This window comes from Cricetulus griseus, chromosome 2 (genome assembly GCF_003668045.3).
Source record: "Cricetulus griseus strain 17A/GY chromosome 2, alternate assembly CriGri-PICRH-1.0, whole genome shotgun sequence".
NCBI lineage: Eukaryota > Metazoa > Chordata > Mammalia > Rodentia > Cricetidae > Cricetulus > Cricetulus griseus.
The window spans coordinates 164,641,339-164,654,426 of record NC_048595.1 but is presented as its reverse complement, the minus strand read 5'-3'; the positions used below and the strand labels follow the sequence as shown (position 1 = coordinate 164,654,426).

Here is a 13,088-nt window from a genome sequence, read left to right as displayed (position 1 = left end):
TCATTTCTCCTTGGCTCCATGGACACCATAAAGCCCATTTGTCCCAGGTAACTCTAGGACACTGCTCCACTAACTCTCCCGGTGTGTGGGACCCTTCCCAAGCTTTCTTTTTTAATCTTTATAAATAACTGACTTTATTGTGTGTGTATGGGTATTTTGCCTTCACGTCTGTCTGTGGACCACTTGCATACCTGGTTCCTGTGGAAGCCAGGAGAGGGCATCAGATCCCTTAGAACTGGAGTTGCAGATGATTGTGAATAGCCACATGGATGGTGGGAACCAAACCTGGGTTCTCTTCAAGAGCAATCGGTACTCTTAACCATTGAGCTGTCTCTCTATTCCTGCATGCTCATATTTTATAATATATATATGCATATATATAATATAAATATGTATCACTCTGTCCTTTTAAGCCTCTGGCCATGCTCTTGCCCACTAGGGGGCACATTTGTTGGGCCTGGGGGAATGTGGTGTTCTAGTTTAGTATTTCCTGCAAGCCCACTCTCCTTCCAGCCAAGCATCTGACTCCTTTCTGTGATAAGCTCCCCTCAGAAGGGAAGGGCACAGTTCTATTGTCCCTGAGACCCCTCTGGACCAGCTTGTAATAAAAGTGGTACAGAAAATTCTGTACTGTGTACATGAGCTGCTGCTGGCCATACCACACCAGCCAGTCCCACTTCCAGCCCCTGCAGCCAGAGAGCCTACCCTTCTTTCTGCTCCAGGCAGCCAGGAGCACCCAGCAATGAGACTTTCAAAACTGAAGACAAAGGAGAGCTCTCTCCTTTGCTTGGGCCTCTACCTGTGGAGCAAGGTCCCAGCAGGGATACCTGCTCAGGGTTCACTCATCAAGCTTAAGTTCTGGCTGGAATACGTATGATCAAAATGCAGTACACGGTGTACACAGATGAACATGTCATAAACCCATTATTTAATGTAATATTAAAAGCTAGCATAATAAATGCATTTCTAAAAATGAAAGTACAGTGATTTGTTGGTCAGTGTAGGGTGTATCAACTTTATATGTTCACTCTCCCTAAGAGCCTTGGACTCTGTGATAAAAAGCCGTTAGGCTCATTGTAGACACTCAGAAGCAGTGAGGCCATTTCTGAACTCCAAGTGGATTGTGTCTGCTAGCTGGAGAGCCCCAGTTGCCGCCCTGCATAGCCAACAACTATATTGTGACCTTCTGAGCCACCTGATTATGGGCTTCATATTTATAGCTTTGTGTTTTCTTTTTGTTTATCTATGTTGTGATTGTTTGAATAGAAATAAGCTGTTATGTTCGAACACTTGGTGCCCAGTTGGTGGAACTGCTTGGGAAGTTAGGAGGTGTGGCCTTGATAGAGGAGGTGTGTCCCTAGGGGTACTAAGACAGCAGTGTTTGTTTTTAGACAGTGTCTCTTTAAAAATACTCCCCGATATCCTAGAACTCACTCACTTGGGATCCTTGTGTCTCACCTACCCAAGTTCTAGGATTGCAAGTATTTGAGGCCAGCCTGGACAGCATAGTGAGACCCCTATTACTATTTCAAAAGTAAAAATAGAGGCTGGAGCAATAGCTCAGTGGCTAAGCGCACTGGCTGCTCTTACAGAGGACCCAAGTTGGATTCCCCACCCATATGGTGAACTCACCACTGTTCTTAACTGCAGTCCGGGGACCTTAACACCCCCTTCTGGACTCTGTAAGCACCAGACACATCCCTGGCGCACATATATACATGCACGTAAAACACCTATACACATAATATGACTAAATAAAAGTTTTTGAGGCAAAAATAGTAATCACGAATTCATGAGTAGATGCACCTTGCCCTCAGCGCCGATACTCAGTCCTTGTCCTCTCTCTGCTGGTGACTGCATCTTGAGACATTTGCAACTCATTCTGCCCTTCCGTTTTGCTCAATTCATCAACCAGATGAATTGACAGCATCAGTGCTTCCAGGTTTGTCAGTTCACTGTTTCTCCCAACCTAACTCTTCTGGTCCCAGTATTAGCAGGACCAACCCAAGTCTTCGGGTACCTCTTCTTCCCAGCTCACCATGCTCTGCCAGCACCCGTGACCCCCACTGTGGTCCACACAGGTCTACACAGAGCATTGTCCCTCTCTCTCCTCTGTGTCCCTCTCTCCCCTCTGCTGCCTCAAATGCAGTACCCAGATATAGTGGTTGCTCAGTGACGGCGTATAGGTGGAAGTAACACCTTGATGATCTGAGGTAGGGGGATGGCAGGAGGCTATATGAATCCCACATCTGTAATGCAACCATGGGCTTCACGCTTTTCTTTGCCCTATGACAGCCACTTTTCCACTGTCTTAAGTGGGCTGCCCACCACAGACCAGCACTGTGGACAGTGGCTTGCTGCTCAGGCCCGGTCCACCCCAGCTGTCAGCCAGTTTTGGCAGCCTCAGGCCCAGTGGCCACCCTCTACTTGTCTATGCTACTTACTGTGTGCAGAAAACTTTTTCAGTGTGCTGTGTAGCTGTTTGATTGTAAATTGCATTAACTTCCTGGAGCCATGCCAGGTGCTTGCTGGATGTCTGATGCTATCTGTATAGACTTTAGGTGGAAGCTGGAAATCTCCACTGAACTTCTGTAGTAATAAAATTATTACAGTTGTATCCTACATCTGCTCACTGACTTCCTGTGGGTTTTCACCAGATCACATGACTGACAACAGAGACAGGCTGTAGACTTTTGGTGTGCTTGCTACATCCAAGTCTCTCTGCCAAATCAGACTTCTGCTTTGTCTCTGAGCTGAGCGTCCGGATGTCCCACTGTGGTAGGTTGATTTCACTAGAGCCAATAGATTAAAAAAAAGAGAGAGAGAGAGATTCAGCCCCACTTGAGAGTCTAGTGTTACCTGTGGCTCTAAAACCCAAAATAGCAGGGTTGCTGTGAGTAGCGGCTCTGGACTAAGACCAAGCTCCTAGCTTCAGAGGTGTGTTTTCTCCCATTTGGGGACCAAGCCACAGGCTAGCAACCATGAAAAGAGGTGTGAAAGCCAGGGCCCCTACCAGAACCATCTGGGCTTAACCACCTGGGCTGATAGAGCCAGGGCCAGAGAGCTCCTGTCCCACCTGGCAGCCCTTTATCCATCTCAAACACCTGTCCCTTCCCAGGACACAGGGTCCCCAGGACACAGAGTCCTCAGGACACAGTTACCCAAAAGTCACTGGCAGGAGCCACAGGAGGGCCTGAGATGTGCCAGATAGGTAGAGTAGGGAAGGAAAAAGCAAAGCACTGAGCTGATGTTAGAGCTGAAACAGCCTGGGGGTGTCTGCTGGCCTGCAGCTGCCAGGTAGCATTTGTTAGCTGTCAGAGATAGGGACACTCCCCAGTGAGGAAGCTTGATGTCCCTCAGCCACACAGGATGGCATTGTTGTTCTCCATAGGTTTGCAAAGGAATGTAAAGGGAAGGATGACTCTTTGGGTTGTTGATTTGACTTTCAGATGTGACATTTTTGGACTGCATCTTGACAAAATGTGTTCCCTGCTGTCTTCAGCTCTAAATAAAGCCTTTTGTCCTTCTTTCCCTTGGCCCTGGAGCATTCTTAGGCATCTCAGAGAAGCACATGGCCTTAAGGGTACCTGTTCAAGTTCCTATAGCTAACCAGACAGGTGTGGTAGTTGGGCTGGGTGGGGGCTGATAATTGTAGTGCAGGCCCAGGTTGTGCAGCTGTATGCACAGGCGCCAGGTTGGCTGAATAGCATTTTATAAACTCTTACCATTTATGCCCATTATCTGCTCCTTCAAAGTCCTTAGTCAGCTAGGCATACAAACAAACCATTCTAGTAGAAGGGACTTTACCTTGTGCTTTTGCCTCATGTCACCAGTCTGGAAAACAGGTCTCTGTTTTCTTTGCTATGTGCTCATCAGTCCTTTGTGAACCACGTGACCTGCTGGTGAAGATTCCAGAAAGAACCCAGGAAATAATAGCTCAAGGAGGAAGGCAACAGACACAGAGAAAGGATGTTATGCCGTGGTCTTGGAACCATGTGTTATGTGTCCATATGCAAACTTTTCCCCAACAGTGACAGTATGTCCATTTGTCATGCTGTTTTATCTCCGGCCTCTGCTTTCCTGTGACTGGTGATGCACACTCAGGAGACCACAGTTTGGAAACACTGTAAAATGATCAGATCTTCACCAGTCAGCATACTGGCACTAAGATCTGGAGGACTTAGTAATAAGTTCCTAGACAACCGAGTCACTCAACAACAGCTTAATATTGTCTTGGTCTTAGACAGTTAGAATAAATGGCCTTGAAAATCATCAGTTGAATGGCCAGGACAGGAGAGTGACATCAGGGAACATAGGTGTCTGCTGTGAAACCTGTGCTGGCTTGACTTTAAGCTTACAGTGGACTCAGCAGGCATAGCAAGGAATAAAGAGGGCTAGACCCCCCCCTCTAAGGTCATTTGGTAGCCGGTCAGAATTGAGAGGAATTTATAAGTCCTACATTTTACACAAAGTCCCAGGGAAATACTCTGAATTGCCCAGCTTGCTCTCCTGGCCCTAGCCTGGCTGCTAGAGTACAGAAGACACCAGGCACCAAGGTTGAAGGAGACTATTGAGGAGTGCTTCTTGGAAGTCATGGAAACCTCATCCACCCTAGCTGCAGGTGGTCTGAGGATGGATACCCCAAGGCTTGGTTTGAGAGCCCCACATTCTGCTGGCCATGGCCCCTTTGGCAGGTGACTTAGGTTGGTCGACCATCATTTTTCTTTCTGTACAGTAGTTTCTATAAGACCTGCCCCAAGATTATTGTGTGGCTATGAAGTCCTTTGTTCAGCAAGTGTCAATAATATGCCAGATGCTCAGAAAGGTCCTAGTTTCTGAAAGCCTATCCTGTGTTTCATGTGAAATAAATGAAAACCAGGATCAGCCCCAACGCCCCCCTGAGGGCTGAGACAACAGTAAGCTCATGGGCTGGGGGGATACCACATTTCTTTCTAGTAAGGTACTCATAGTAAAGGGGTGTGTGCGTGTGTGTGTGTGTGTGTGTGTGTGTGTGTGTGTGTGTGTGTGTGTGTGTGTGTGTGTGTGTGTCTGTCTGTCTGTGTGTCTGTGTGTCTGTGTGTGTCTGTGTGTGTCTGTGTATCTGAGTGTGCATACATTTGTATGCACACAGGTGTGTGTGTGTGTGTGTGTGAGAGAGAGAGAGAGAGAGAGAGAGAGAGAGAGAGAGAGAGAGAGAGAGAGACTCAGTCAATGTCACACCCCCAAGCACTCTAATGAGCTGTCTCTGAAGACTCCCAGCAGAAATGCTAGGGCCCTCCCTGAGTGGTACCCCACCTACCCAGTCCCATGCAGCTTAAAGGACTTGCTTCACAACCCAGACCCATCTTGGATATTGCTGAAGGTGCCACATAATCTTACAAGAAGACTATGAATACCTGTGTTATGGTCCCAATTTCACATACATAGTAGAAGTGGCCTTGGGACCATTCTCTCCCTCCTATAGACCTGCTGCTGAGAAAAGGACGAAGACCATTCCTCAGGCCTAGCTCCTTTCAGTGACAGCTTTGTTCCTTAGAAATGTCTGTGGCCATGAGAGAAATGGACTCAGTCGCAGTATTTCTGGTCTCTTATGTTTGGTCGCTGTGTGTCACTTTACTGTCAGTAACAACAGCCAGTGTTCACTGGATGCCTGCTCTGTGTTAGGCATTCTGCCAGGCCCTTTATGTCATCACACAGCTTCCCTCAGCTGAGTGTTGTACATCGTCAAGTTCAGACAGTTAAATGCAAAATCCCAGCGAAAAGTACTAAACCATATTCTAGCCTGAGTATGAGCAAGGGACAAGACTTCCAAAGTCACCAGTAATAAGACAGAATTTATCCTGTTCTACTCAGGACCTGGACACACCTTAGCCACAGCAGAACCTTTAGTCTTGTGCTTATTGCACTGTGGGCCCTCAGGAAATACCTGAAGAAGGAAGGAAGGGAGGAGGAGAGCAGAAGGGAGAAGCAGGGAGAGAAGCGAAGGGGAGGATTTAAATGTGTCTTCTGGATGGTTTTTCTCATTGCTTCGGAGATTAAATGAGTACATAAAAACATCTTAACATGCCTGATAATATCATCAATCATGTTAGCTAAAAATTGCTTTGCCATAATCTCCCAATTCTGGAAACTCACTGTATAGACCAGGCTGGTCTTGAACTCATAGAGATCCTCCTGCCTATGCCTCCTCCGTGCTAGGAAATAATCACTGAAGTGTTATGGAGAACTTCTATTGAAGTAATCATTGCTCAGCTTGAAGAATAGCTTCTTTACAAAATCTACCCATCACTCTGGTTTCTCTTCAGATCTTATAAATCTTTGGCCTTTTACAAAATCTACCCATATCTGCTGTTGACAGCTTGTCCTAGTGAGTGCTAGGACATCCCCTAGTGATGTCCCAGCATGCACTGGCCATGATGGACACCTCTTAAAAGTGAGACTGTTCACAATACGAGGGAGCTTTGGCTGTTTCTGGCCAAATTGTTTACTTGAGATGAGAGGGATAGTCCCCACTTTATACCTTTGTAGATAGCAAGAGGGATCTGGTTTTTAACTGTTGGTGTGATCGACCACCCAGGGCTGCTGGGTGATTTCTCCCCTTTCCACAGCTGCCATATGCCAAGACTATCTTTGACTCACACCCCTTCCAACAGGTCAGTCACAGGATTTCCCAGTGCTGTGAGGGTAGGTACATTTGGTGACCGCCAGTAGCTTAGTAAGAAGAGCTCTTGCCTAGCTCTCTGCAGCTCAGCTGGAAGGTATTCTGGGTGAGCAGGTCCAGTCTCCTCAGTCATACAGACCCCAGTCTCCTCAGACACACAGACAATGACCTCACAAAGGTGGGTGGCCTCGTGTTCCCTCCTAAGACCTTAGGTCATTTTTAATTCTAACAACAACAACAACAAAATAAACAACCCAGGCTGCTTACTGGCTGCATTGCATAACACAGAAATGCCAGTGTTATAAGGAACAGCAGTGTGCCGGCTTCTGCCCAAAGCTAATCCTTAGTATAAGAGAATTGAATCTAAGCTCAGTGGCCGAGTGCCTTGAACTCTGACACTCCTCTTCTAACTGACCTGGTCAGCCAGGTGGGGAATAAGGACAGTTAGCCTTACCCCACCCAATGGCTCTGGATCCTTGAGACAGGCTCAGAGCCTGTTGACCCTTCTGTTATGGCAGTGATTCTGCCTCAGCAGGGTGCTGTGCTGTCTAGCCCAAGGCTGTGTGGGGAGCAGTCCTTGGATGAAGCCGAAGAAGCCGGTGGTGGCTTCTGTCGCTACAGGTGTTGATTTTTCACAGATTACAACAATAATTGTTGGTCCTTGTCCATAATGAGACACTCTGGAGCCAAACAGCTGGTTTTACTGCAGCATAGCAGTCAGAACTAACTGCCTGTGGTATGTGACAATGGCCTGTGGTGTGTGGCAGTGTCATCGAATGCCAGAGCACTTCTTCCTTAAGAACACACTGTGTGCTTTTCAATTGTAACTGAAAACGCTCCTCACCACAAAATAATCTGTTTAACTCTGTCCTGTGTAGATCATTCTGGACCCCTGGGGATCTGGCACATGGTTATTTTCAGTCTGTGTAAATTCCTATAGAGAGAGTGTGTGTGTGTGTGTGTGTGTGTGTGTGTGTGTGTGTGTGTGTGTGTGTGTGTGTGTGTGTGTGTGTGTACCTTGTCTACCTAAATCCAGGAATCCCCCAGCTAGTGCCATTTCAGTTCAGACCAAAGTTTCCACCTCCCCTAGGGAACCATGGGGCCTTAGTCTCCCACACTGGGGTGGGAGGTCACTGTACAGGCTATTTATTCCCTTTGTGTCCCACCCTTCTTCAGACCCTCCCAAGACTCCTGAGACCTTGGTCTGTGTCTCAGGTCCAGACACTTTTGCCAGTGTTAGCACTCTGCTGCCTTCCAGACTCACCAGCATAGCATGACTCGGGATTCACACTTGCTGTCCCCATGGACACCATCTGGCCATGCTGCCATGGCAGGCCCTGTGGCATCTCTCTTTCTCACTCCTTGGTTGTAAGTGCTCACTGTTGTCCCCACTGCTACTTGTCTCTTTTTCCGTGGGAGTGCACTTCCTGTGAGAACAGGAACTGCTGTACCCCTAGGCCCCAGCCCACACAGGCCTCCTGGCACCAAGCATCAGACACTTGTGTAAACAAATGTGCTCTGTGATAAGATGCAGTGAGAAGATAGACCTCACATATCTGCCCGAGCGTCTAGGGTATGCTTAGCACTCAGCGCGTGGAGATTACTTCTGGCACATTCACTGGCCACATGAGTTGTGAACACCTACTAACACTCTGGGGTAGAGCCACAGCAAGCCCCGGAGTCCCTCAGCCTTTGAGCACAGTGGATGCATATGCATGCCTTGCTCCCTCCTCTCCTTCAGCTTTCTATCTACATCCTAGGACCCTGGCTTGTCCCTGTTCTTCCCCACCCCACCTACAACAGGGATTACCACACAGCACAGCCTCTTCTGGTATGGCCTCCGTGGCTGGGGAGAAAGGCCAAAAAGCTTTCTGTAGACCCACCTTCTCCTCAGGCTACAGGGGCACAATGCCCCTGCTCTGGGTGAATTAGTAGGTCAGGAATAAAATTGGAGTTAGAAGCCAAGTCCTGATGCTATGGCACAATGTTTAGTGCTACCTCAGGCCATGAACCTGTGGGCCAGAGGCCATGAAGGGTGCTCCAAGGCCCTAGAGGCTGTACAGAGCCAGCCTGAGCTCCCAGAGTCCTAAGAGGAAGGACCTCAGCCTCTCTCTATCCCCATAAGATGAGGCCAGACTGCAGAGCCAGCAGCTCCTTAGCCAACCATGCCTCCCACTTCAGCTCAGGGCTCAGGACATTTTTTTTATTATTAAAAATAACTTTCTTGTAAAGAATTTATCACACAGCTAGATTAACACATCCACTCTGATGAGCACCTGCCCAGAACAAAGTCTGTGTCTCCGTGAACTTTATATAGACAGAAGGCTGAGGATTTTTGAGAAAAGATTCTCACCTCCAGAGCTGGGGAGATGGCTTGCTTGGAGGTTATAACAGCACTGGCTGCTCTTCCAGAGGTCCTGAGTTCAATTCCCAGCAACCACATGGTGGCTCACAACCATCTGTAATAAGATATGGTGCCCTTTTCTGGTGTGTAGGCATACATGGAGGTAGGATGTTGTATACATAATAAATAAATAAATAAATAAATAAATAAATCATAAAAAAAAGAGGGCTGGAGTGATGGCTCAGGGGTTAAGAGCACTGACTGCTCTTCCAAAGGTTCTGAGTTCAATTCCCAGCAACCACATGGTGGCTCACAACCATCTGTAATGTGATCTGGTGCCCTCTTCTGGCACGCTCTGAAAAATGATAAATAAATAAATATTTAAAAAAAAAAAAAGATTCTCACCTCCAAAATGACCCACTCTCCAAGACAGGATCTTTCAAGAAGAGTCAGGCCTTGATACTGAGCAGGAGAAGTTATTTCCCTTGTCTGCCACCAAGCAGAGCCCTGCCTCCTTTTACCCCCACCTCATTTAGGTCCCTCCTCAGCAAACCAGCCAGGGTCATTATATTGTTTGCTGCGGCCACGGGTGTCTTAGTTAGGGTTTCTGTTGCTGTGATGAAACACCGAGACCAAAGCATCTTGGAAAGGAAAGGGTTTATTTCACTCACAGATCAATACATAGTTCATCATCAAAAGCAGTGAGGACAGGAACTCACAGAGGGCAGGAACCTGGAGGCAGGAGCCGATGCAGAGGCCATGGAGGGTGCTGCTTACTGACTTGCTTCCCATGGCTTGCTCAGTCTGCTTTCCTATAGAACCCAGTACCACCAACCCAGAGATGACTCCACCCACAATGGGCTTCACACACACACACACACACACACACACACACACACACACACCCTAATCAATCAATCAATCACTAATTAAGAAATGCCCTACAGCTTATCTTATGGAGACGTTTTCTAAATTTGGGTTCCCTCCTCTTGATGACTCTAACTTGTGTCAAGTTGACATAAAACTAGCCATCACAGCAGGTAATTACATTCTCCCAGAAGCCATTGGACAGTCAAAATTTGTAACCACTCTGCAGAGGGCCTTGCTGTACACACACCACTGCTTTTGCTTGTACATAAAGAGTCATCTTGTTCTCATTGCAGAAATTTCCAGAACTGAAATTCAAATATGTGGAAGAGGAGCAGCCCGAGGAATTCTTCATCCCTTATGTCTGGTCTCTGGTCTACAACTCGGCAGTCGGCCTGTACTGGAACCCACAGGACATCCAGCTGTTTGCCATGGACTCTGACTGAAGCAGGACACACCGACGCCCACCCCCAGCACAGCAGCTCTGCTAGTCACTTCATGTCTAGGAGTAGAAGCAGACAGACTGCGCGGTGTGTCTTCTACCACGGAGGGTCACACAAGCGTGCTTCCCTCTCACACTGTGATTATTGGGAAATTGCCGCCACTTAGTAGATCGCTCAGCTTTAGTTGTACTGAAAGGGGGGTGCACAATAATAAACTGAAAACTTGCTGTTCAATAGGTGACTTGTTTCTAAACTTCTAACGGAAAACCTAGAGCTTTCCTGGGATCCTGTTGCCTTAGGCACATGGCAAACACATCAACAGTGCATGCCATTTCCCTTCTTTTGATTGTTCGTAGATTTATTTATTTATTTCTGCTTTGTGTGCATGTTTACATGTGCACCACATGCATTCCTGATGCCCACAGAAGTCAGAAGAGGGTGTCAGACGGGACCTGGAGTTACAGAAGGTTGAGAGCTTCCATGTGGGTGCTGAGAACTGAACCCAGGTCTTCTGCAAGAGCAACAGGTGCCCTTAACCACTGAACCAACTCTCCAACCCTGCTTAAGGCTTGTTCTCATACTGTAGCCATGCTCAACTGAAACTTACTATGTACCCCAGGCTGCCCTAGAACTTACAGCAATCCTCCTGCCTCAGCCTCCTCTGAATGCAGGGATTACAGATTTGTGCCAGTACATCCAGCCTACACATTTTTTTTCTTCTCAAATACTGAAAATTTTTGTTTCAGTCACTTTTGCAGCTTCTCTTATGCGTCCATGTCTATGCATGGGTGTATGTGTGTACACGCACATGGATATGTGTATATACATATTCATATGTGTGTTTGCATGCCACTTAGCAGCCCATAATTTCATGAACACTGTACCTGCCAATATGACACTAACCTTCAAGGTGGGAAAATAGCTTTGAGGGGGGTGGCCTCTGAGTTGTACCTGGGATTCGGCTGGAGTCATGCACAAATTAAGTTCATCTACTCTGTTAATCATTGGGGAAAGCATAATTTTGAAAGCAGCCTTTTTCCTTCATCCAAGTTAATAGGAAGAAGAAAAGGAGACTGGCTTATTAAGACAGTATTCCATCTGAGATAAAAAATATATATATATATGGTACTTTTCCTTGTTTCTGACTTTGAAAAATGTTTTGGGGCCTGTGAGACCCATGAATTTGGTCCTATGCACCTCTGGGCTGGGCTGAGTAGAGCAGCAGGTGCCGAAGTTTCATGGCAATGCATTCCCAATCAGTGTGTCCACCTTTCTTCACCCCATTGGTGTATTAGAACCAGATTTTCCACCTGTCTCCATCCCCCTGGGCTAGGGGCAGAGTCATCATGGACCCCATGGGTGGTTTCCCCTGGGTGAGCAGCCTGAGCTCTCTGTTCCCAGCTTTCAGACAAGTGGACAGTTCCTTTATCCTTTTCTGGAGTAGATGAAACTGGAGCCCTTCCCAGGGGTAGTGGTTCCGGGGGCTAGAGCAGCTAGCCTGCTGCTGCCTCATTATACTGGTTCCCTGGGAATGGCTGGGACCACAAGCACAGGGCTTCCCTCCTGGCACTGACGGCCCAGTCCAGCTTTGAGATTGAGGCATCTTGAGGTAGAACACCCGAATTAGCATTTCAGGCAATGGTGACATGTATTTTCTACATAGAAAAATGATTGACAGCTTTCATTTGACTGCAGTGCATTCTGATTTGCTTCATTTTCCTTTAGACAAGACAAAACAAAAACTACAGGTCATGTGAAACAGCTGCTTCTTTGGGAGTCTAGGTCCTAAGCAGGAGCATGGGACATTATAGGACACAGGACATACGGGACACAAAAGAAAATTAAAAGGACCCAAGTGAAAAGTTGTTGGAAACCACTGAGGCTTGTTGGATCTCATGACAAGACTCATCAAAGTAGGAAAAGATGAGAACAACACTGGGTCAGGTTGGGAAGTAGCTGTGGCATCAGATTATGCAGACTTCAAAAACAAAGGAATATTGCAGGACCAATGATGACAGCCCGAAGCTTGTAATCCCAGCACTCAGAAAGCAAAAGGGATACAAACTCAAAGCCAGCCTGGAGCTTAAAGTGTGACCACGTCTCAAAAAAAGCAAAAAGGACAATGACACAGTACATATAATCAGTCTGTTTCCTGCTGGTGCACAGAACTACACAGAATGTTTTATTAAGAAAAGAACTGGGGGCTGGAGAGATGGCTCAGAGGTTCACTGACTGCTCTTCCAGAGGTCCTGAGTTCAATTCTCAGCAACCACATGGTGGCTTACAACCATCTATAATGAGATCTGGTGCCCTCTTCTGGTGTGCAGATATATATGGAAGCAGAATGTTGTATGCATAATAAATAAATAAAATCCTTAAAAAAGAAAAGAACTTTGGGGGCTGGAGAGATAGCTCCATGGTTAAGAGCACTGGTTGGGTTCAATTCCCAGCATCCACATGGCAGCTCACAACTGTCTGTAACTCTAGTTCCACAGGATCTGACACCCTCACACAGGCATAGATGCAGGCAAAATGCCAATGCACATAAATAAAAATAAATCATAAAGAGAGTGAAAGAGAAGAACTTTGGCTGGGCATGGGGTGCGCACCCTTAATCCCAGCACTCAGGAGGCAGAGGCAGGCAGATTTCTGAAAGTTTTGTTTTGTTTTTCGAGACAGGGTTTCTCTGTGTAGTTTTGGAGCCTATCCTGGCACTTGCTCTGGAGACCAGGCTGGCCTCAAACTCACAGAGATCCGCCTGTCTCTGCCTCCC

At 47.1% G+C, this 13,088-nt stretch overlaps 1 protein-coding gene across 4 annotated transcripts in view; it reads left to right on the top strand.

Moving 5' to 3' along the window:
- Dym (dymeclin) overlaps nucleotides 1-10,549 on the top strand; it is a 257,330-nt gene extending 246,781 nt beyond the window's left edge. For all 4 annotated transcript variants that reach the window (XM_027397915.2, XM_027397914.2, XM_027397913.2 and 1 more), the window contains one exon: nucleotides 10,169-10,549. In XM_027397915.2, the coding sequence (XP_027253716.1) occupies nucleotides 10,169-10,318 (150 nt within the window). In that variant the 3' untranslated portion in view covers nucleotides 10,319-10,549. The remainder of the gene's footprint in view (nucleotides 1-10,168) is intronic.
- The last annotated feature ends 2,539 nt before the right edge of the window (nucleotides 10,550-13,088 follow it).